The sequence below is a fragment of the Thamnophis elegans genome, chromosome 6, assembly GCF_009769535.1.
Source record: "Thamnophis elegans isolate rThaEle1 chromosome 6, rThaEle1.pri, whole genome shotgun sequence".
NCBI classification, from domain to species: Eukaryota; Metazoa; Chordata; class Lepidosauria; order Squamata; family Colubridae; genus Thamnophis; species Thamnophis elegans.
Window position 1 is genome coordinate 72,290,557 of NC_045546.1, and position 23,064 is coordinate 72,313,620.

Below are 23,064 nucleotides of genomic sequence, written 5' to 3' on the forward strand. Positions count from 1 at the left end.
CTGGGGGGGGGAAGGGCAATATGCTGACTCTGTAAACCCCTTAGAGAGGGCTGAAAGCCCTATGAAGCGGTATATAAGTCTACTGTTATTGCTATTATTATTGCTATTATTTAACACTATATGATATGGGCTATGTATAGTATACATGTGAGTGTGTGTTATGAAAATGGAAATAAAATTTAAACAAGGAAGAAAAAAGAAAACAATTACTCTCCTTCAATTGCTTGGGCTACAACAATGAATAAGGGGAAGACCATTTGCCAACCTCATTACCTTGACAGAAACAAGGTCTGGCAACATGAGGAAGCAAAATTAATGCCAGCAAATATTCTGATCCTCATGTATTGGTGGAGAACAGTTTAACTTGGCTGTCGGAAACAATCTCAAGACAGAAGTCATTAGCAATGATTTGCACTATATTTTAAAATGAATGAAAATACCAAGCTGAGCTTCTTTGCAAAGCAAGAATAGTGGGAATAATGAGCATTTTTTTGATAAATCGATAGCATAAATTGATCCTCGGCCATTGGACAGATGTTTCCCTTGACTTAAATGGAAAACTAGCTCGAATATGCTACTTTATATTAACTCTATTAAGTGCCTTCCTATCGTGTGATTGTCAGTCTCAGCTTCACTTAAATTCTGTGTTTTAACTTATGCGCATGAAATCTTTTTCACTTTTCTATTTCCTTCATCGTGTATAGTTCATAATGGCCATTTCTTTTCTACTCACATATGTCTGATGTTGGAAACAAGATAGGAAGAGTGTGCTAAGACAGAACAGAGGAGATGCCAGGACATTCTGATGCTGATGTCAATTTTAAGTGAAGAAAGACTCAAAGGCAATGTGTGGCCCATGCTTTGCTTATTGTCATCGTGCTGGAGGTGGCACAGAGTACCGTATGTGATATGGTAGAGAATTCTGATCTATCTCATTTTCCCGTTTTAATGTTTGTATCACACATCAGACTTGTTTTGGTCCTATTTAACCAGTGCATAAGAAAACTAAGCCTCAAGCATGAACTTGGTGCATCCTAGTACAACTCTAGTCATTCTTTCTCTGGTCACATCATAGCTTCTTTTTGTGGCTGCAGAAAGTTTAGGCAACATTTCTTTTCTGTTAAACCAAACACTTCCCATTTTGATAGGAAGCAATCATAAAGTCTGCTACAATAGGATCACAATCAGACCATAGAGACTCTTAGCTAGAGTTTATAGGCTGCAAATCTTGTGTGTGCACTAAGGATGGAACAAGGATGGCAAATCGTGTGTGTGCACTAAGGATGGCAAACTGAGAGAAAATGCCAAGAACCTAAACATTTACAGCCTTCTCTGTTGGAAAGGACTCTGTGGCATTAAATAATATTTTGACTCCCATTAGTTAGCAATGCCAGTTAGCCATAATGCTGGAAGGCAAGCATAACAGATCAGATTTATGTCCACCTGAACATTCAGATTAAATACTGCCAGTCTGATTTCCTGGTACTTCTATAAATAAGAGAGCCAGAAGCCTTAAAAATGGCAATAATTCTGAGAAGGAGCTTGGAGTCCTGGCTTCCTAGGAGTCTTATTGAACTCCAATACACGATTTGTTTTCACAAAGAGTATGATTTGTGCAGGTATGGTTTTTTTAAAGGCATATGATGTTACCGGTAGTAAGGGGAAATTCATGTAAGAAATGGGAGAGAGAAATCTAGTCTGCTCTGCCCCCTTCCGTGGAGTACCTTGGTGACTGAAGGGAAGCCTTCAGGGGGCACCAATCTTTGTATGTGCTCAGACTCAGTATTTTCTGCTTCAAAAGATCCCAAGTACTGAAAATAGCCTTTTCCCATTATTTTTTCTATCCCCATTTGAATAATACACAAGTAAGCAATTTAGCTAAAAGTTGTCAGTGACTCATTTAGTAATATATAGGTTCAAACAGCACACTAAATCAGGTTGAAATGGTGTTGGATAGTGTGCTGTTCAATATATTACAAGAAATTCTATGATTGTCTTAAGCATCCAGATTACTGTATCATATTAAGCTATATTTTAGTTGTTTGAGCATAGCATGTGTTGTAATCACAGCTATTGCATTTAGTTAACCTGGTTTAGGGCCAATTGTACTGTGTGAATCCAGCTAACCAATTTTTTTTTTGACACTTGGTTTGCAATATACTGTAAAGCTTCCTTTAATGAGAGTGATTGAGTCACAATTCAAGCCAAGCTCAGGGCACTTCATGGTGCAATACTATATAAGTTTATTTAAGGCTGGCTGGCTCCAAATGACGCTTAATTTCCAGGTAAATTGATTTAGAAAGTCTCATTTATTTCAGTGGGAGAAAGAAAAAAATTAGTATTTCTCCCTGGAATGTTTCAGTGGAGGATTCTATTCTTTCTTAATCACGTATACATCTACTCAACCTGGTGCTTCTCATGTTTTAGCCTAAATTGATGGGATCTACATTCCAATACACAAGACTGACAATTCCCCACCAAGCTTTTTCCCCTTAGTGATTAAGTATCCTTAGCATCATTTCACAGCATCACTGTGGCACTCTGAAGCCCATTCTCAGGATCATTGCATGGTTGGATGAGCTAGATGATGTCATAAATCACTACTGGGAATCACTCTTTGTTTGCATATTTTGGGGGGGCTTTGTGCTTGCCTAGAATGGCACAGGAAACACCATTTTTCATCCTCTAAGAGCCTTAAAATCCTTAGAAGCCAACAGAATTTCACTTCATAAATAAATAATTTAATCTAGCCCTAATCTCTGTTAGTTGCATTAGAGCAGTGTTTCTCAACCTTGGCCACTTGAAGATGTCCGGACTTCAACTCCCAGAATTCCCCAGCCAGCAAATGCTGGCTGGGGAATTCTGGGAGTTGAAGTCTGGACATCTTCAAGTGGCCAAGGTTGAGAAACACTGGAATAGAATATTGTAATAGGTTGAAATACCATAAAACTGATGGGAATGGAATGGTATGTCCCCAATTTGAATTCTGGGAGTTGAAGTCCGGACATCTTCAAGTGACCAAGGTTGAAAAACACTGCATTAGAGGCATTCGCATTCCTCACTTTTGTTGCTGTTTCACCTGTTTTATAAGCTGCAGAAAAATTGCTGTGCCCACTGCTGATCCATCTGTTGCTCTTACTGCCAATCTTCCGACTAATAATGGCTGAATAGTGTTGTTCTGCACGAGCAGCATAGAAGAGGCTGTCTGTTAAAATCTCTGAATCGACTACCTCCTCTTTCAGTATCACACCATCCAGCAAGAAAAACAGTCACCAGCACAGATGTCTACTTATGGATCCCTCTGTGCTGCTTGGGAGGCAAGGAGGCAGCGGGGGGGGGGGGATTGGGGACATACCATTCCATTCCCATCAGTTTTATGGTATTTCAACCTATTACAATATTCTATTACAGTGTTTCTCAACCTTGGCCACTTGAAGATGTCCGGACTTCAACTCCCAGAATTCCCCAGCCAGCGAATGCTGGCTGGGGAATTCTAGGAGTTGAAGTCCGGACATCTTCAAGTGGCCAAGGTTGAGAAACACTGTTCTATTATATCATTTCACTGTTATTCTACTTCAAGCCCAGACAGGTAGTTTTGTTCCATGTGCTGCAGTGTCCAGTTCCCTAGGGAGACAACAGCAGAATGGTGGCTGGCAAGGTCAAGTAGGGACCACAGAAGAGGATTTGCCCGATTAGCCTGAAATAGCCAATAAACACCTCTCTGGCCCCATTGGTTGCTGGTCACCTGACTTTGTCTCTGATGTAACGGGAGGAGTTTCGACGCACACATGATAAGGGGTGGGTGGGTGGAGAAGGCAATTTTTAACAACAGTCCAGCTGAGTTCATCTTATCTGGGGGAGCAGAGAGTTTCAGAGTATGTCCTCAAAAGGGTTACATGTGAATGGAGGAAGGACTGCCAGGCATCCTAAGATGCTTGCAAAAAATGAGAGAACCTGAGTTCTCCCTGACTAGTTGCACACATTTCTGTAAGGGCTGCTTATGCTTGCTTTGAAAAATTGTGCTTCTCCTTTTTCTCCTTTCTCGTTGAAAAACTTAGACTGTTCTTTTCAAATACTTTTGAAAGGACAAGATTTTTAACGAAGAGGGTTCATGTTTACTTTCATGTGGCATTAGATAAAAGGCAAAAAATCTCAAGCGTAGTCAAGAGTTTACTGTGTGTTTCGTGTGTGTTAAAACCTCTTACATCTTTTGAGCCCCCCAGTGATTTAAATTAAAATAACCCACTTTCTCTTTTAAATCCATCTAAAATTTAATGACAACTGTATATAGTACAGAACAGGGATCAAATTTAATTGGGACAAATTACCAATGCATTTAACCCTGGCAATTGGGAAGCTCCCTAAATCTAAATGAAGAGACTAATTACATTGATATTAGTGGTGCGCGTTGGAGAGAAGAGAGAAAGTCACTGTAAGAGAATGGTTGAGAGAATACATGGAATCCATACCCAAACTACAGATTACAATTACTGAATGTTGACAACTTGGGTTTAATATAGAAGGACAGAATTACTTTCCCTTGCTATACAATTAAAGAAGAGTTATTTCTCATTTATTCTTCTTTTTTTTTACCAGCTTTAAGTGAGTAAAAGGGTCCTTTTGGGGAAAACATCTCCGAAAACGATTCTGTTCATCTCTTCGAGGTTTTGGGGAGAGAATGGAAAATTGACCTGCATAAGAACAAATCCATGTTCTGGTTAGCAGTCAGCAAAATGAAAGGCGCCGGGCCTCGAATGCTCCCCATGAAAGCGATTGAAGGGCGGGCTTGCGGAGGAGCGAACCAGCGCCGGTAAAGCGGTTAGGAAGCCGCGCTTCTACTCCCTCTCCCGGCTCTTCTTTCCCCGATTAGCTTTTTTGTTTCAAAGGGCCAAGCGCAAGATCGGACGGGAGAAACTTCTTGCTCGTAAGGCCTCGCAGCGCCCGAAGATCCGAACCGGCTAGCAGTGGGTTTGGGTTTGCGCGTCCGCCGTGGAAGGCTTAGCACGGAGTCTCTCCGGTCGCTGTAACACACACACACACACACACCCCGCTCCACGTCCCCAGCAGCACGCGCCTCTTGCTGCTCCAGATTGGCCGCGGTTCCCTTTCAATACCCAGAGGTTAATTTCCTTGACAAAGGTGGCGAGGGAGACAGAGGAAGACCTCCTTGGGCAGACAGGCCCTTTCTCTCCCTCCCGCTTTGGCTCCTTGATTAGACCCCTTGATTTAGCATCAGATGTCAAACAGCCAAATGCCCTCACTGGATTAAAATGCATGAGCCCCCTCGGGCTCCGTCCTTTCTCTCGCTCCCTCCCTGAGCCGCCGAGGGCGCCTTCATCAACTTTAAAGAGTCTGTATCAGAATGGAGACCCACCAATCCAGCCCACTTAAACCGAATGAATTCGGGTTTGAACCATCTGGTGCTTTGAGGAGGAGGAGGAAGGGGGGGGCGATTCTCTGCCCCTTTTGAAATGCAGCTCGGCTCCCTCCTCGAAGATCGCTCCGGAGAATATCGGATCCAGGCCAGAAGGTGGAAAAGAAACAATCCTATCACCCGACAGGAAGCCGAAATAAACGGGCACGGTTTCCAAAGAATTGGGCTCGCTGTAATTACATGTTACGCGGGGGCAAAGCGGTTACAAAATAGAATTTGGAACCTGGCAAGCAGAAGAGTCCAGGCGCGGCAGATGGGAGGGGTCCTCGGGGGTTGCTTGAGTCCTCGCCCCCCGAAGAGCCTCCGATGGTAGGGAACATGGCCCCGCTGCTTCCCTAGCCGGGTAGAAAGTTAGCCAGGAGGGGAATTTAAGCCTCGGAGCTGCACAGTCGCTGTTGTTCCTGAAAGCCGCTGGGTTTTGAGCCGGACTTGTTGCAAAGACTTGAAGTCAGATCCTGCCCCTAATTTCAGTGTTTCTCAACCTTGGCCACTTGAAGATGTCCGGACTTCAACTCCCAGAATTCCCCAGCCAGCTGGCTGGGGAATTCTGGGAGTTGAAGTCCGGACATCTTCAAGTGGCCAAGGTTGAGAAACACTGCCTTAACTAACTAGGATCCTCAAAGACGGCTGGAAGAAACGAAGCCCCCCCATCTCCCCGCCACCCGGAAGGTCTTAGACAAGCTAGGAAAAGCACCATTGCTCAGGATGCTCTTAGGCCCAAGGTGTTTACCTGCCTTCACAACACAATTCTACGCCAAAATGTCTCGTCGAGCCCATTCCATTCTGCTCAGTAGGACCTTTACACGTTTATAAACGCACCGACGCTCGAACGGGGTAAACAGCTGAAGCCGCAGCGACGTGACATGCGCACCCCCAAGGCAGCGGCGGTTCTGAGCGTCCTCGCTACAGCGCACATCTTTGCGGTCTGAAACAGCCACAGGTCCCCCGTCCCCCCACGGCTGTCCGGCAAGTGTTGCAACCCTCCGGTTGCGGTTCTTCGTCCGGAATAGAAAACTGGAAAGGGAATTTCGCTTCCCCACCACCCACACACACACCCACTCCCACCCTGGTTGGCCCGAGACATTAAACATGGCAATGCCCCACTGAACTTCATGGGTTTGCTGTTGAGTAGCTTTGCACAGGATTAAGCCGGGCAGCAGGGAAGAGGGTTGCGAGGGGGGGGGGGTGTTCCTCAAAAGCGCCAGCGCAGCCGCAGTGCTTTCTGCGGACAAAGCTTTCCGCCGCGAGAAGCCTTCGCCTTGGCGAAAGACAACAAGCGGCTGGAGGGAGGCGAGGCCGGGCTGGCGCGCGTCGCCTTCTCCTCCTTCCCTCCCGCCCCCCCCCGCAGCCCCCCATGTGTGGCGCCGGGCTGCTTCTGTTCCTCCACTAGAAGCTCGCGCGCCCCACGGTTTCTATAGCCGCCCCTTTCCACAGGATTGCCCCGGCCCCAGAGGGCTTTTAAACAATTGGCGTCCTTCTCTTGCTCCGCGCACCCGTCCCTCCTTTTTCTCCCGCCTGCGTTTTTTTGCCCTCCTCTCGTCGGCATATTTCGACTCATTCTTCTCTTTTGTTGCTATTTTGCTCGCGGAGGTGTGGGGGCAGCTCTCTCTCTCTCTCTCTCTCTCTCTCTCTCTCTCCCTCCTTCCCCCCCTCCCCAACTGCCAACACACTCGTCCTCCCCATCCTTTTATTGTCATGCTGATGGCTATTTCGATTTGGCAGCTCTTGGGCCCCGCCTGGAGAAAAGACACAAAAGCCAGGCACGTGCGCCTTCCCATAGAAAAGCAGCAGACCGTGAAAGGAGGCGGAGCTGGGCGTGTGCCTTTTGGGGGATGAGGAGGGGAGGGGGGGGAAGGGAAGGCCTAAGAAAAGAAGGCCAAAAAAAGGGGAGAGGGAAAACAAAAACAAAAAGCAAAGAAAAGCGCCGAGCCCCTCAGGTGCATCTGCTGCGCTCTACCTAGCTCAGCCACTTGCTCGGCGGGCGCCTGCCCCCTTTCTGCCTCAAAGCCAATGGAGCAGCCGCGGGAAGCGCTGATTGGCTCCAAGGAGGAGCAGGAGCCCAGAACAATGCTGTCCTCCCCCCTTAAAAAGCGGGCGGTGAGGCTGGGCCACTCGGGGGGGCAACATCACCGAGAGTCGGCGGCCGTGGCGCTCTGGCGGGGACGCCCGGGGAGTCCTCCTCAGTACAGACGGCGAGCGGGCGAAGCGAGGAGGCGAAGAGAAGCCTCCTCCTCCTCCTCCGCTTCTCTCTCGTTGGGCTCGGCTGACGGAGGGAAGGCGGGCTGGTCGAAGAAGGACCCAGCTGGATGCTAGCGCCGCGCTCGCCGCTCAGAGATCGAGGCAGCCTCAGCATCACCAGCCGCAAACGCCTCCCCGGAGCTGCCCGAGGATGCCCCGGGGCTTTTTGGTGAAGAGGAGTCGCAGACCTACGCCCATCTCTTACCGGACGCGTTGCTCCTGCTACCCGGGCGCTGGGCTGGAAGGAGGAGGCGATCCGGGGCAGCTCTTGGTGCCTCCGCCTTTTCCCGCCCCTCATTTCCCCAGCTCAGTTTCGGCCTCGGAATCCGCCGAAGCGGCGCTTCTGCCTGCGCCCGCCGCGCCGCAGTTCGGGACGCCGGAGGGCCCCTCTTCGCCGGCGCCTCTGCACAGCCCAGCGCGAGCGGTGAGCGAGGAGCGTAGCCTCCACCTGGCCTCGCCCGTCTCGGCCGAGTCCTTCCCGGCGCCGGAACCGTTACTCTTGGGCCCTGGAGGAGAACTCAAGCTTTGGGCAGTCGCGGCCGCCGCCGCCGCCCTCGCTTCTGGCCCGCCGCCTGTCCCCCAGCGCAGCCACGGGCCGAGCCCAGGCGCCTCGAAGCGGTCTCAGGGCAGGAAGGCCAAGGCGGCCCGCAAGTTGCACTTCGAGGACGAGGTAACCACGTCGCCCGTGCTGGGCCTGCGGATCAAAGAAGGCCCGCCGGAGCCCGCTCTGGCCGCGCAACAACTGCAGCAGCAGCAGCAGCAGCCGCCGGCTGGCTCGGCCGCGGGGCTGAGAGCGGGGAGCGCGCAGCCGCTGGGCGAATTCATCTGCCAGCTGTGCAAGGAGCGCTACCCGGACCCGCTGGCTCTGGCTCAGCACAAGTGCTCGCGGATCGTGCGCGTCGAGTACCGCTGTCCCGAGTGCGACAAGCTCTTCAGCTGCCCGGCCAACCTAGCCTCGCATCGCCGATGGCACAAACCGCGGCCGGTCAACGGAGCCCCGGCCAAGGCCAAGCCTGCTCCGGAGGAGGCCGCCAAGGGAGGAGGGGGCGGCGGCGGCGGCAACAGTAGCAGCAGCAGCAGCGAGCGGGATACGCCGAGTCCGGGGAGCGGCGGGGGAGGCAGCAGCGGAGAACCGGAGGCCTCCGGAGCCGAGGAATTCGCCTGCCCTCGTTGCGCCAAGCGGTTCCGACGCCAGAGCGCCCTGCGGAAGCACCTGCCGCTCCACCACGAGCCCCTGGACGGCTTGTCCCAGGCTCGGCCGCCTCCCGAGGCCTGTCTTGAAGAGGCGGCGTCCGGCCACAGCCCCCTGAGCTTGTCCGGGGAGTGCCACCTCTGCCCGGTGTGCGGGGAGACCTTCCCCAGCAAGAGCGGTCAAGAGCGTCACCTCCGCGTTCTCCATGCCGCCCAGGCCTTCCCCTGCAAATATTGCCCAGCGACGTTTTACAGCTCGCCGGGCCTCACCCGACACATCAACAAATGCCATCCCTCGGAGAACCGGCAGGTCATCCTGCTCCAGGTCCCCGTGCGCCCAGCCTGCTAGAGGGAATCCCGCAGTGCCTTGCCTCCAGCACCAGCGCCGCCCCGACCGACCGACCTACGGAAGGGCAAGGACTGTTAGTCTTGGCTGGCCTTTCCTGCGGGGAATCCGGCCGGGTCAGTTTGCCAACTAGCGACGGTCCTTCTTCAGCTGCTGCTGCTGTTTCGTAGGGCTCTCTCCCTTTCCCCCGACCCCTGCCAGCCATTGAGCATCTGTGTGATGTTGGGGTTTAAGGCGTCGTATCTGTGCGGCTCGGAGGGCGCACTCTGGAGCAGCCCCTTCCCTCTTTTCCCTGCACCCGGGAGCTGCTCCAAGGCCCGAGCTATTTTAATGGGACAAAAATCCCCGTTCTCTCTCTCCCGCTGCCCCAAGTGAATCTTAAGGAATGATGATGGATGCCTTTACATTTCACAGGCTGTGAACCGAACATTTTACCTACTTGATTAGCTTTATTATGGCTTGTGAACTGCTGGGATTTTGGCTTTACCTTTTCGTTGTTGTTGGTTGGTTCGTTTCCTTAAATTTTATTTTGTATGTGAACAAAATCAAACCGCTTAAAAGATATAACTTTGGTTAGTATAGCCACAATTGCCTTGACTTTATTGTTGTTGAAAAATGTTGTAGACGCTGCCTTAATATTATAAAATGCCAACCGTTCGAGTTTCTTTCTTTTTCGAACTAGAGATATTTGTTGACACTCTGTGTATATGTTGATTTATGCGCAATGGTTATTTATTGGTTATTTATTAATTATGGTGTTTATATCATTTTTGATGTGCTTTGCATTTCTCTTACCATTTCACTGTGCTCTTAAGTGCTGCAGTCCCAAACTCAACTTCCCTGGACAAAAGTCCTTCTGAAATCTGTGGGGCTCATTTCTAGGTAAATATACATTGGGTTGCACGATTACCTTTTTTTAAAAAGCAAATCTTGCCGAAAGGGATTTAATTTTTATATCTAGAATAAATGTACAACTGCAACTCTTAACTCTTGTTTGGAGAGCTCTCAAACAGCTCCGCTTACTTTTAGATGCAATCTCTTTTCTACACACAATTATTTTCTTAACTGTTAGCTATTTATAGAATGCTTCAATAGAACTGTTTTAACTGTATAATTATTTATTATTCAAATAAAATATTTTCAAATTCAAGTGTACATTGTTCTCCCCCCCCCATTTTTTCTATGCTTTATCCATTCCTACAGAATGGCCATTAACCATTCTGGTTGGGGCAAGATTACTCCATTGGGATTGCTGAGGCTGCAATTGGAAAAAGAAAAGTTTTGTGCTTTTTAGCTGTTAAATAAGTCCCGGTTGGCAATTGTGATTTATCTGCAATTTGAGGGGAGCATCTATTTCTTCAACTTAGGGGCAAATGCCTAATAAGTATCAGAGCTCATCACATTCACTCCTGATTTCTTATTTCAGTGTCTGAGCTCAGCTCCCGAAGCAGAAAGAGGTGGTAAAATAATACTCTTGAAAAAAATGCAGTGACCTTAATGACAGCACCAATGTTTTTCAACCTTTTTTGTGCAAAGGCACACTTTTTTCATGAAAAAAAATCACGAGGCACACCACCATTAGAAAATGTTAATTTTTTTAACTCTGTGCCTATATTGACTATATATAAAGTAATTCTCCCACGGCACACCTTACACTATGTCACGGCACACTAGTGTGCCGCGGCACAGTGGTTGAAAAACACTGGACAGCACTACCCTGGTGGACATCCTTTGAGTTAGACTAAGGGAGAGTTTTTGGTAGAAAGACATTAAAAACAATTAACTTAGCTTCTTAGATTAGCTTCTTAGAAAAGCCCTCTAGTGCCTTCAAGCTCTTTCCTGCTTCAGCTCCCCATTCAGAGACCTCTTTTCCACCGACACCTAAATTTCATTTTCCTCTTACTGCTTCCTTGTACTGAATGCAAGAAACCGCTCCAAAGTCCTGAATTTATTAGTGCAGAAAAACCTATTTTCCGCAGGTTTACCAAATGGTTTGGAAGTTCTTTTGTCAGAAAACTAGGGGTTTTCTTCTGGATGCAGTGGAGCATGGAGGGAGAGGAAATGTCTTCCAGAGCAATTTGTTGGGCACAACAACACTAGCTGGGGAGCCCACCAGTTCCAGGGAGAGAAAACACGACCAGGCTCCCATAGAATTCAATGGTGAGTACAGAATTACAGTCCAGTCCTTTGTGGGTTTGTTCCAGGTGAGCCTCATTCATTTTAATGGAGTTTCCTGGCTGGATGTGAGCGTGGTTGGTCAAGAGAAAACAAAGCAAGGGGAAAACTCCTTTTGGCTTGAACCCTCATTCATTCCCCCCCAAAATCCCCCCCCCCTTGCAGACGACTCTCCCTTCCACGGAGGCCTGCAGAAAGTCGCCTTCTCTTAGCTGTCCAAAGCCAGGGACTCCAGTGGCCAGAGCCGGCGCTCAAGGAAGCCCTGCCTGCAGTCAGACGCATTGGCCAGGGGGGGGGCTAAGGCTGCCCTCCAGAGACCGAGGCGGGAACTGCACAGAAAGGGAGCCGCGCACGTTGTGCCACAGTCAGCTGCAGCTCCACAGCCGACGAGACGCGCCGTGCAAGGGAGGAAGGCCACGCGCGAAGGGCGGGGATTCTCAGTAAGGCCTCCCAGGTATTTCAGAGGCAGCGGGTGCCGGAGGCGCAACGGCAAAACGGCAGAAATGCCTGGACAGACCGTCCTGCCCCCCCCCCGCAATCACCAGGGCAGTGTTTCTCAACCTTGGCCACTTGAAGATGTCCGGACTTCAACTCCCAGAATTCTGGGAGTTGAAGTCCGGACATCTTCAAGTGGCCAAGGTTGAGAAACACTGCACCAGGGTCTGCAAAATGTGGCCGTTCAGACGTGAAAGGTGAGGATTGTTCCGCCCTCCCGGCGCTGCCTCTGGCCCCTTCCGTGCTTCGCGTTAAATTTCGGAGGAAAAAGAGAGGCCTGGAACGGTTTCCTCGCGGAAGCCTTTTGTGTTTTGCCAATCCTACGCCTTATCCGAGAGGATTTCAGTGTTTTTTTTCCCCCAGCGGCGCTGAGCAATTTCTATGCAATCGCGAGACGTTTCTCTCCTGGGCGGAAATTCCGCTCCAGATGCGCACCTGCTAGGATGCCAGCAGGTGCGTTTTTCTTACCCTGCACCTGGGTGGGGAAGGTGTCTGAAAAATCAAATGGGCGGCCACTGCTACACACTTGAAGGCTCACCCCTTTTCACAGTTTATTATTTATAATTTGTAATAATTATTCCTATGCCACTAACTTGGATGACTCCAAAAGACTTCTAAATTTGAATGAAAGCCTTCATTAGGGCATTGGAATAGTATTTTTTTTTCCTATTTCAAACATATTACTTGCACTCAGAATTATAATTTTAAAAAAATGACTTCTGCTGTGACACCGCAAAGACAAACCTATTTAATCTTGCTTAAATAACCATGGAGCCATTTTAAGCAGGTGTATGTCATCCAGGGAATGAATTACATGTTACACATACAATTTATAGCCACCTCTGTTGGGGATCAGAAAAGGAATGTTCTTGCATTGTTGATTCTTGTGTTGGGCAGAAATTCTTGCATTAATAAGCTGGCTAAGTGTAAAAAAAAAAGGACGAATCAAGAGAAGTGTTAAATCTTCCAATGTCTCTTTTGTGGTGACTGACACTGGTCCTATAATTATTTTCCTCAAGGTTGGCTTCTTTGAGGTCAACAATGGTTATGCAGGATTTTGTCTTCATTCAGAAAGAGGAAACCCATAGACCTAAATGTCACCTTTGTTATAAGATGGCAAAAATTGGGGGGGGGGATCCCTTCTCCCCTCCCCTAGAACTTTGTTCTGTTTTCTGAAAAGTTACAAAAATGGAAAGACTTATTACTGATCCTCAAAATTCAGGTGGTAGCAGTGTCATGTGATATTAATTTGGGCCTACCTGCATTTATGATAATGTTCATTAAAATGTGCAAATATAAAGATAAGAACTAATACAAACCAAGAAGAATATAAAAAGGAAAAAGAAAATGCAGAAAAAGAAAATAATAAAGAAAAAATAAAGAAATTACTTCTTCCTCCATTAAAGCAAATAAAAAATTCAGTATCATATCACCTCTGATATTTCAACGGAAGATACCTTCTTTAATCTTTAAAGCCTTGTCATTCAATCTGATCAGCAAAAATCCATTAAGAGTTACTAGATATAATAATATATATTTTAACCTTAACCCAAAAAATCGGTTTTACATTCCTTTCCTTTTAATGCAGTAATTTATCACTTTCTCTAAAAAGATGGAAATCTAGCTCTCTTTCTTCCAATATTTTATTTATCTATTCACATACGTACTACTAAAATTCTTGGGTTGGTAACCTTTAACCAGATGAAATGAGGCATCATAAGGCAAAACATTTTCAACCAAGATATTTGAAATAGGATATTACAAAATGCAATCAAAATCTGGGATCTATGACTCATGTGGAATTGAAATTTGTCAAATTCTATAAAATATGACAAAAAAATTTATCGGAAAGCATTTTATTATTTCATACAAAATGCCATAAATCATTTCCTGTGGTCAACTCCTGAAGTTTGACTGTACTATACAACTCAATATGAGCTACCTTCAAGGCAGATACCTTTCTGAATATTTCCCTGAATTTTAAAGAACTTTTCTAGTGAAGGCCATCAGAAGCCCTTGAAAGCATCATTTTCTATTTCTCTTCTCAGAAACTCCTTTACTAGTTTAATATCCCTCTTTTGTAAACATAAGATAAGAAAGCTGACCAAATCATTCTTCTGATGTATTACTTGTTGGTCCCTTTTAACTATTAAGATATCAACTGGTTTCATTTATACATTTAGTGTAACATTGTTTTCCATTTCATTCTTGTAGCCTGACATTTTAAAATCCATTTTCAGATCTGCATTCAAACCAGAATCACTCTCTGTTTTATCCAGTAAAATTTTTGTCCTCCATAAATTCTTCTGAATACATTTTTTTTAAATAGCAGACATTCTTAACAGTAATTTCCTGGTGCATTGTTTTGCAATAATTAAATTTCAATTCTTCCAAAGTCAAATAAAGTTCTGTATCTCCATTCTGTATCAAAAGATCTCTTATTTTATTTTCTGTAACCCTCTAGTCCAGTGTTTCTCAACCTTGGCAACTTGAAGATGTCTGGACGTCAACTCCCAGAATTCCCCAGCCTGCGAATGCGGGCTGGGGAATTCTGGGAGTTGACGTCCGGACATCTTCAAGTTGCCAAGGTTGAGAAACACTGGTCTAGGTGTTGAACTTGGAGTGGAAATCTCTGTACATTGTGAGGAGCTACCAGATCTCCACATCAGCAGCTTCCATTTCCTTCTTTTGGCCAACTCACTATGCTGACAGAGTAGTTGACGATTGGCAGGACATACATATTGATGTTCTTCTCATTGAACTGGCTCTTAAAAACCTGCCACAACCTTGGTAATACTTGGATGTTGCTGTCTTCTTGCCTCATCATCATGCTTTCCATGTGGCTGTGGAATACCAAAGAAATTGAAACTGATCTGTATATCTGCTATATGGCCCACGGATAGTTCCACCCCATTAGTCTTTACTTTGCCTCTCTTGATCATCTGACCAACATTTCTCTACTTTGAATGACATGCCCAATGTCCTGATTGTGCATCCATATCAGATGCATCAGCAAGTTGGTGTCTCATTCACTCTTAGCATACAAGTTGATGTCATCCAATCACCTCCCTGCGACCAATAAGATCACACAGATTGGGCCTCCTCCGTATTCCATCGGCCAGCCAGTGTCGGCTGGCAACTACAAGGAGGAGGGCCTTCTCAGTAGTCGCCCCGACCCTTTGGAACGAACTCCCCGTGGAGATTCGTACCCTCACCACCGTCCAGGCCTTCCGCACAGCCTTGAAGAACTGGCTAGCCCGTCAGGCCTGGGGATGAAGATAGTTGCCCCTCCCGAATGATGAATGCATGTTGGTTACTGTTTTATTATATGTGTCTTTGTTATTGTCTGCATTTCCCCTTCCCTGATTTTATGTGAGCCGCCCTGAGTCCCCTCAGGGAAAAGGGCGGCCTACAAATGTCAATAAAATCTAAAAAAATCTAAAATCCACATATAGGAAGTGGCTGATGGAAGTTCCACTCTTGAACTTGTATCCATATCTAGTCCTTGTGATTATTTGGCTGACGGGATTCAAACCTATGCAGAACAGTAGCTTGATATATTATTTATTTATTTATTTATTTGTTTGTTTGTTTATTTATTTATTTATTTATTGAATTTAAATTGCCGCCTATTCGACCATGGTGACTCAAGGCAGCTTACAGAATATAAAACCACATTTAACATGATAAAAACTAACCAAAAGAATAAAACAAATAAATATAGTACAATATAACAAAATCACTTCCTACCTCCCACCTCCTGTCCGGGCAACAGCAGATCACATGAGCCATTTAATGGGCTCCATTTAGTTCTGGGTTCCCCAGGCCTGCTGGCAGAACCAGGTCTTCAGCACCTTCCGGAAGAGTATTAAAGTGGGGGCCATTCTAATCTTTGGAGGAATGATGTTCCAGACAGAGGGAGCCACCGTGGAGAAGGCCCTTCTTTTGGGTCCCACCAGTGTTTCTACCTTGGGGATGGGACCCACAACATTCCCTGCCTCCCCACACTGATGGGTTGGGTAGATGTGATCGGCAAGAAACGGCCCGTCAGATTACCTGGTCCCAAGTCATGAAGGGCTTTAAAGGTGACAACCAGCACCTTGAATTGCACCTGGAAGCAAATCAGCAACCAATGCAGTTCCCACAGGTGAGGTGATACATGTGCACACCAGGGTCTGCACAAAACTATTCGGGCTGCTGAATTTTGCACCAACTAGAGCTTCTTCTAGATGCTCTTCAAAGGGCAGCCTCACGTAGAGCGCGTTGCAATAGTCAAGATGGAAAGTGATAGAGCATAAGTGACTATGAGTAGGGACTGTTGGTCCAGGAAAGGGTATAACTGGCACACAACCTGCAGTTGCACAAAGGCCCTCCTGGCCATGACCACCACTTGTTCTTTGAGCAGGAATTGTGAGTCCAGGAAAACCCCTAGATTACGCACAGAGTCTGTTTGGGGTAGTGCCACCCCATCCGAGACCAAAGGTGGCAATTCTCCCTGAGCCAACGAACCCCAAACCCAGAGCCACTCGGTCTTGCAAGGGTTTAGTTTTAACCAGTTGCTCCCCATCCACCCATATGTAGCTCTCAACGGTCCCTTGTGTGAGCTCTCTTGAGCTGACTTCCAGTGTTGTCCTCCACAGTCCCTCTGACTTTTTGTGTAGGCGCCTGTTGACTTTGTATAGCCCCAGGCATTCAAAGATCCTTGTGTGTGGCAGTGAGTTGTAGGTTTCTGAGATGGCAGTCTGGCTGGTGCTGGGCTTGAAGTAGAGGAGGAAGTGGCAGCAGGCTTAGATTGATGAAGACCACCACTGCAGAGTGCTGCTTCAACCATCACACACCCGTACACCCACAGCACCCACCTCCCAGCCTGTAGCTTTCACCTGCCAGCTGGCCTGTTTGTCTTGGACTCTTGTCTCTTCCTCGTAGGAGTCGCATGAGAGCCTCATGTAACAACCAGTGTGGCTCTGGGTTTAGGACAGCAACTGTCACTGCCAGCATTTCAACTGTTAAGCGGTGTGGTCATGTGACATCACACTTTATGACCATGTTGCTTGGCGACACATTGAGGAAATGACTAGGGCAGTGTTTCTCAACCTTGGCAACTTGAAGAGGTCCGGACTTCAACTCCCAGAAGTCCCCAGCCAGCATTCGCTGGCTGGGGAATTCTAGGAGTTGAAGTCCGGACCTCTTCAAGTTGCCAAGGTTGAGAAACACTGGACTAGGGCCTAGATATTGAGCGGTAACTTAGGGGAAAAAAGAATTTATCTGAATTGATTTTTTTTCTTTGTCTTGCAAACAGTCCTTCAAAATCTGTCTTCCAGTCAAGAGCAAAAATTCATATCAAATGGAAAATGGAAGTTTTCCAGTAAGTTAGGATTATATTTTTTCCCAAGATGGAATGTTTCATTTTTGATTTAGTACTAAGATATTATCTAGCCTTTTTGGTCAGGTTTATGTAGAGCCTGACAGGACTGCAATTTTGGTTATCTTCTCTGCTATGTTTAGAGTTTTTGATTTAGTTGTACTGAAATTCTTGTAGTTAAGCACCTAAGGAAGCATTACATTCTATTGATTCCTTTTAAATAGATGATAACTGGCATTTATAAATGACAATGTTCTCCAGTTTTTTTGTGGGCACTCTGCCTATTTAGTACAGAAGGAATCTGGATTCTAAAATTATATTACCTCAATGTAGTTCTAAGAATTGTGGTTAATGAATTTAGATTTGCAGCTTATGTGTTTTAGCTAATAAAGTCTTTAGGAATATCTGAATTATGGAACAGCAATATTACAGAGCATGTGTCAAAGTGAAGTTAAATAAGAAAAACATTTTTAAGGCAAAGAATAAATAAAAATCAAGAAAATATTTGGAAACTTAGGGTTGTAACCGTTAATTGATTCTCTTTAAAAAAAAATCTTTGCTGAAAATATACACCTTTTCAAAAGCTGCATTGGCATGTCCTGATACTTTGATATTTATAATTTTGAAGAGCTTATTGGAGCCTATTGTTGGCTTATTTATCTATTTAAATAAATACCAAATGCTAGTATTATATGATATATATATATATAATCTAGGACTTGAAATAATAAATATATATTTCTAAAGTTATTTTAGAAAATTGGATGGGGGGAATCCAAAACAAGGACTCAATAAAGTAACTGTACACAGCTTGATGGTGGAGTTCATTTTAAATCTATTCTGTTGTTCCTGGAAAACATCAAAGTTTTTTTTCCTGGTAAAATGTCATAGCAACAGCAACTATTCTATTTGCTTGCCTATTGAGTATGTAAATGGACAGCAATGGGTCTGTCACTAACATTTGAAAAGTTCCTATTAATCAGAATTTATTATTAATATTCAAATTGTGTTTCACAACATTGAAAACTCCAAAGCCTGGCATATCACATATAATGTTAGTATTTAGAAGTGCCCAAATTATGTTTGATATTCTATTCCTGCATAATAAACCTACAGATCACGCTGTATGTGGCCTTGAAACATAAGAGTGACTGATGATATTATGAATGTAATCCATAAAAGAAATCATTCATATGGTATAATTTTATGTTATAAATTAATGCATACCTGGGAATAATGCACTCATAGCAGTTACAAATCAAAGTGAACATGATGAGAAAGACATGTATCCAGGAGTCCTCATTTTCCCCATTGGGTCAAATGCAGGCTGCTACCCAGCCCTTTTCCATTGTATGTCTCTGTTTTTCTTATTATTATTAAATGGCAAAAATCTATAGGTACATATGCCAGTGTTCCAGATAGCATCCAAAATTAAATTAGAGTCCAAGGCAACGTGCTACTCAAGGTTCCAATTTATTAAGAGAGCCATGCTGGCACATCTGGGGGGAAACCTGAATCTGAAGCTTCTTCTGTCCCCCCCCCCAATTTAAAGTTCATGACCTTGCCCCCACACCCACAAGTCCATCACATAGTCCAATCTTCCACTGCCATTCTGGCAGTTCCACCCATCCAGTTCCGATCAGGGGCAGAGGCACCAAGACAAAGAATGACCTTGGCAATCTAAAAGGAATTTTATTTTGGTTACATCACATCCTACTCCTTACTATCCCCCTTCCATTTCCCCACTATAGAAACAGCATAGTAGATACAAGTGTGGCAGGCCGAAGATCCAAAAGGAACATGGCCTGACAACATATTTATTTTGTCCTATAGGAACAAGCAGTTTTCAGGGCCAGGGGAGAATATTAGCTGGAAAAATGACACGGGAATATATAACGTTATACTTATAACGTGAACTAACTCTGTTTAGGGAACTGTGTGAAAATCTCAGAAAGGAGTCATATAGAAAGTAGAAAGAGAGACTGGTCACCCACCAAATGTGTTTGGGATCCCAGGTAGGCAAGAGCAAGAACAAATTAAGAAAGAACTAGAATCAGCAAAGAAATTTAGCAACTATAAAAACGGTTTCTATTATGCTGAAAATACTGTAGGAAGAGAAAATAACACTGACAGTCAGTGTTCCAGGGTAAGAGCAATGTTGAATTAACACACCAATAATTAGGAGATGGAAAGGAGAGGATAATATGACAAATGCTCATGTCAACAATATTGTTAAAAAATAATGGCTATGCTAACATAATAAGGGGCAAGATGGGGTCATTGTAATATTTAGTTAGATGACCATATAAACCTGTTAATAAATAAATAAATAAATAAACAATCACATTGGTGAATCTGGGTGGCTTACAACATTAAAGACCCACAACATAAAACCCATAAAATTCCCCACACCTTATGGCATAGTTATTCTAAACAGCCTGTTTAGGGTTACCCGGACCCTTCCTAGTAAGGGGGAACCCGAGTTTCATCTTCAGTGCTCTGCTGAGAAATTTTCAATACACCTGGCAAATAAAATTTCTCAGATCCATTCTCAGTTGGTGACCCAAGCATGGTACAGGGGCTTTGTAGATGCCCGGAGTACAGACCTTCTCAAGCCAGACAAGAGTGTAGATGATGCTAAACTATTTAGTGTGTAAAAACTAAAAATAATTATGAAAATCTCCAAATGATCTCTTTAAATCGGGGGACCAACAAAATTTGAAATATAATTTAATTTAAATATGTGCAAAGTACATTGGGGCCCCTCCCTGACCTCCCCATCTTCTTATATATATGAAAAATGGCCAATATTGTAGTGCCCTTATATATATATTTATGGTATTTCCATGTCTAGAATAGTATGTATAGTACTTGTCAGCACAAGGATATAATAAAGCTTGAAAAATGCAGATGGGGACAACCAAGTGATCAGTGAGAATGAATTGTATAGAAGTCTAATCAGTTTTCAGGTAGCTCTGCTTCTGGTCAGTGGAATTTCTTGAATGTCAGGCTTAGCAATAAAACATCTCTTGACTTACTACAGCTGAACTTGGCCCTTCGGCTAGAACTTGCAGAAATATCCAGATTGCACCTTGGCTATGTAACAATTTCAATCGTAAAGAAGAATTAATAGAACAGTTGATTCCCCCTTAGCAGTATAAGGATGCAGCATGATTTACACTCATTGCTTTTATATCTTGCTCTTTCCATGAATTAATAGCTACTTTACTTAGTCCTTGGTGGCCCTGAAGCTAATGGGTTATTGAATGTTTACCTAATTGCAATTTTTGCTTCACTATTTTTGTCTGTCTTTCACTCTTGCAGATGACCAATTGTTCTGGCCTTCCACTGCCTTACCTTATATTTCTTTGAAAGGGATATCCCTTCAAAGTTTTAACAGGCTGCTGGGACCCATGTAACATCTATGTGGCTTCTAATTCCAACTGGAATTCTTCATGATTGCTGTTTCTATACTTCCAGGCAGACCTCTACCAATGTATCAGCATTCTTCATAGGTGAGCAACGTTCAGTTAAAATCTTATTAGATGTCCCACTGGATTAACCTCAAAATGAGAACAACTTTTGACTACCTTATTTATTAATCAGTGTCAGAGATGGACTGATCCAAAGGTATATAAACTTTAATGCTGTATGTAGTGTCTCATGCAATGCAGGTAAAATTATAGTAGTTTACAAGGTGGTTCCTAGATTAAAGGTCCTTATCTTGCATAAATAGGATGCTTGCGATAAATTTGTTGTACTTAAAAGTATGTTGTCCAAAACATACCCCAACTGCCTAGCACTCTTTTTACTATTAGCAGAAATACAAAGGGCACTTACTCTTTGGGGGAGGGGGGAATCTGGAAAGTCCTTAAGAATGTGGTTCTGTTCCAGGCCAGAGGTTAATATGTGCATGATCTGTTGGTGGGGCTTCTCGTATTTTTTATTTATTTTATGTGGTCCATAATTGCTTTAATCTGGGCTGCCTGTCTTTGTGGGTTTTTACTGTTTTATCTGTTTTAGTGTTCTTTGTGGATTTCGTAGGCCCAGAGTCTTTTGGAGAAGGCTCCTATATTATTATAAATAAATTCAATTCAATTAAAAACAGGGAATGCTGCATGTGGCATCAGTTTGATTAAGGCTGACAACTTATGAATAAAAGAAAAATAGATATGATTTATGTCTATAAATCTAGGAGAAATGAGAAGGTAGAATATATCTGAACATAGAATCATAGAGCTAGAAGGGACCTTGGAAGTCTTCTGATTCAACTCCCTGCTCAAGGCAAGAATCCTCACACCATATTGGATAAATGGTTGCCCAATCTTTTCTTGAAAACCTCCAGTAAATGGAGCATTTTCAACTCCAGGAGGAAAGCTGTTCCATTGCTTAACAGTTCTTAATGTCAGAAAATTCTTCCTTATTTCCAGATTGTATTTCCCCTTGATGAGGTTCCACCCATTGCTTCTTGTACTACCTTTAGGTGGTATGGAGAGTAAATAGATGCCATCTGCCCTGTGACAGCCCTTTAAACTGTTATCATATTTCCCCTCAATTTTCTATTTGTTAAGATAAACATACTTAGTTCTTTTAGCCCTTCTTCATAGTATTTAGCTTCTAGGGATGTCAAACTCAACTTCATTGAGGGCAGCATCAGGGAGGGCGGCTGGGGGAGGGGCCTGCCCAAGGGTGTGTGGCTAAGGTGGGCATGGCCATGGGCGTGGCACGGCACTTGAGGGGGCACCTGTGGTGTCCAAGTGCTGAGACCCTCCCTCGCTCTCATTATACAAGCAATCCCCGAGTTATGAATGTAACAGGGCCTGCCAATTACATTTGTAACCTGAGGATTGGTTTGATTGAATCATGTTAAATGAATGTGATCATTCCCTGCTTTCTCAAATGCATTTGTTAATTGAATGTGCAGGTCACTAAATGCACACGAGGTATCTCAGAATAGGGAAGAACATGCAGGGCCTGGTGCTGCAAGCAGGCCATCCAAGGCCTCCCCCAATGCACTGAGATACCTCAGGTCCCCCTGGGTCCCCACAATTGCTTTCTCTCCATTCCGCCCCGCCAGGTCTCCACAGACTGATGCTTTGCTAGCATCCCAGATTCCACTTACTTCTCCCCACCCCATTTCCTGTGGATTACTTACTTTTTGAAGATCTCCAGAGCTCCACAACAGGCTTACCCCACTGGCAGAGAAGCCAAAGTGTTTTATTCAGATGATTGCAAAGCTGTAAGAACATGAAATCTACGGAAAACATTTTCACCAGCTTCTGAGTAAAAGACTTCGGCTGGTACCATGTGACCAGCAGGCCTAGACCTGGACTGGGCCACAGTAGGGTTAGGATCTGGCCCGCAAGCCTTAAGTTTGACACCCCTGCCTAGAATATCTTATTTTCGATCACTATTAGAAATCTTTGAAGTGGTGTGAGAAGAATTTATATTATCTAAAAATTCTGAATGGCCATTGTTTAATTAAATATATATTTGTCTGTGCTATTTGGGCAGGAGACATTATCAGTGCCCTGAATTCTCGTTGGAAAGAGTTTTGGAAGATTTTTTAAAAAGGTTTATAAAATGTACGAGTAAAGAGTATTGCAACTATTTGCGACAGGTAATTTGCAAGATAGTTGGAATGAGGAGTTGGGAAATTTTATTTTAGTAAGTTAGTGAACTATCCTTTTGCAAATATTAAATATGAATCTTTCATCTACCCTATTATTTGCTATAGTAAAAAATATAACTATAAGAATGCTGAAATACATAGTTCTGACCCGAGGGAATTAACCATGAAGATGTTTCCTATCTTGTGCTGTC

General features: G+C 44.7%; 1 protein-coding gene across 1 annotated transcript; it reads left to right on the forward strand.

The window, feature by feature from the left end:
- The first annotated feature begins 7,823 nt into the window (after positions 1–7,823).
- On the forward strand, positions 7,824–9,212 carry INSM1 (INSM transcriptional repressor 1). Its single transcript, XM_032219254.1, has one exon. It carries the CDS (start codon positions 7,824–7,826, stop codon positions 9,210–9,212), a length of 1,389 nt encoding a protein of 462 aa, XP_032075145.1.
- Positions 9,213–23,064: the final 13,852 nt, after the last annotated feature.

Bases quoted from the DNA above. Each gene is read 5' to 3' on its own strand.
- INSM1 (XM_032219254.1), top strand. From the start codon at position 7,824: ATGCCCCGGGGCTTTTTGGTGAAGAGGAGTCGCAGACCTACGCCCATC.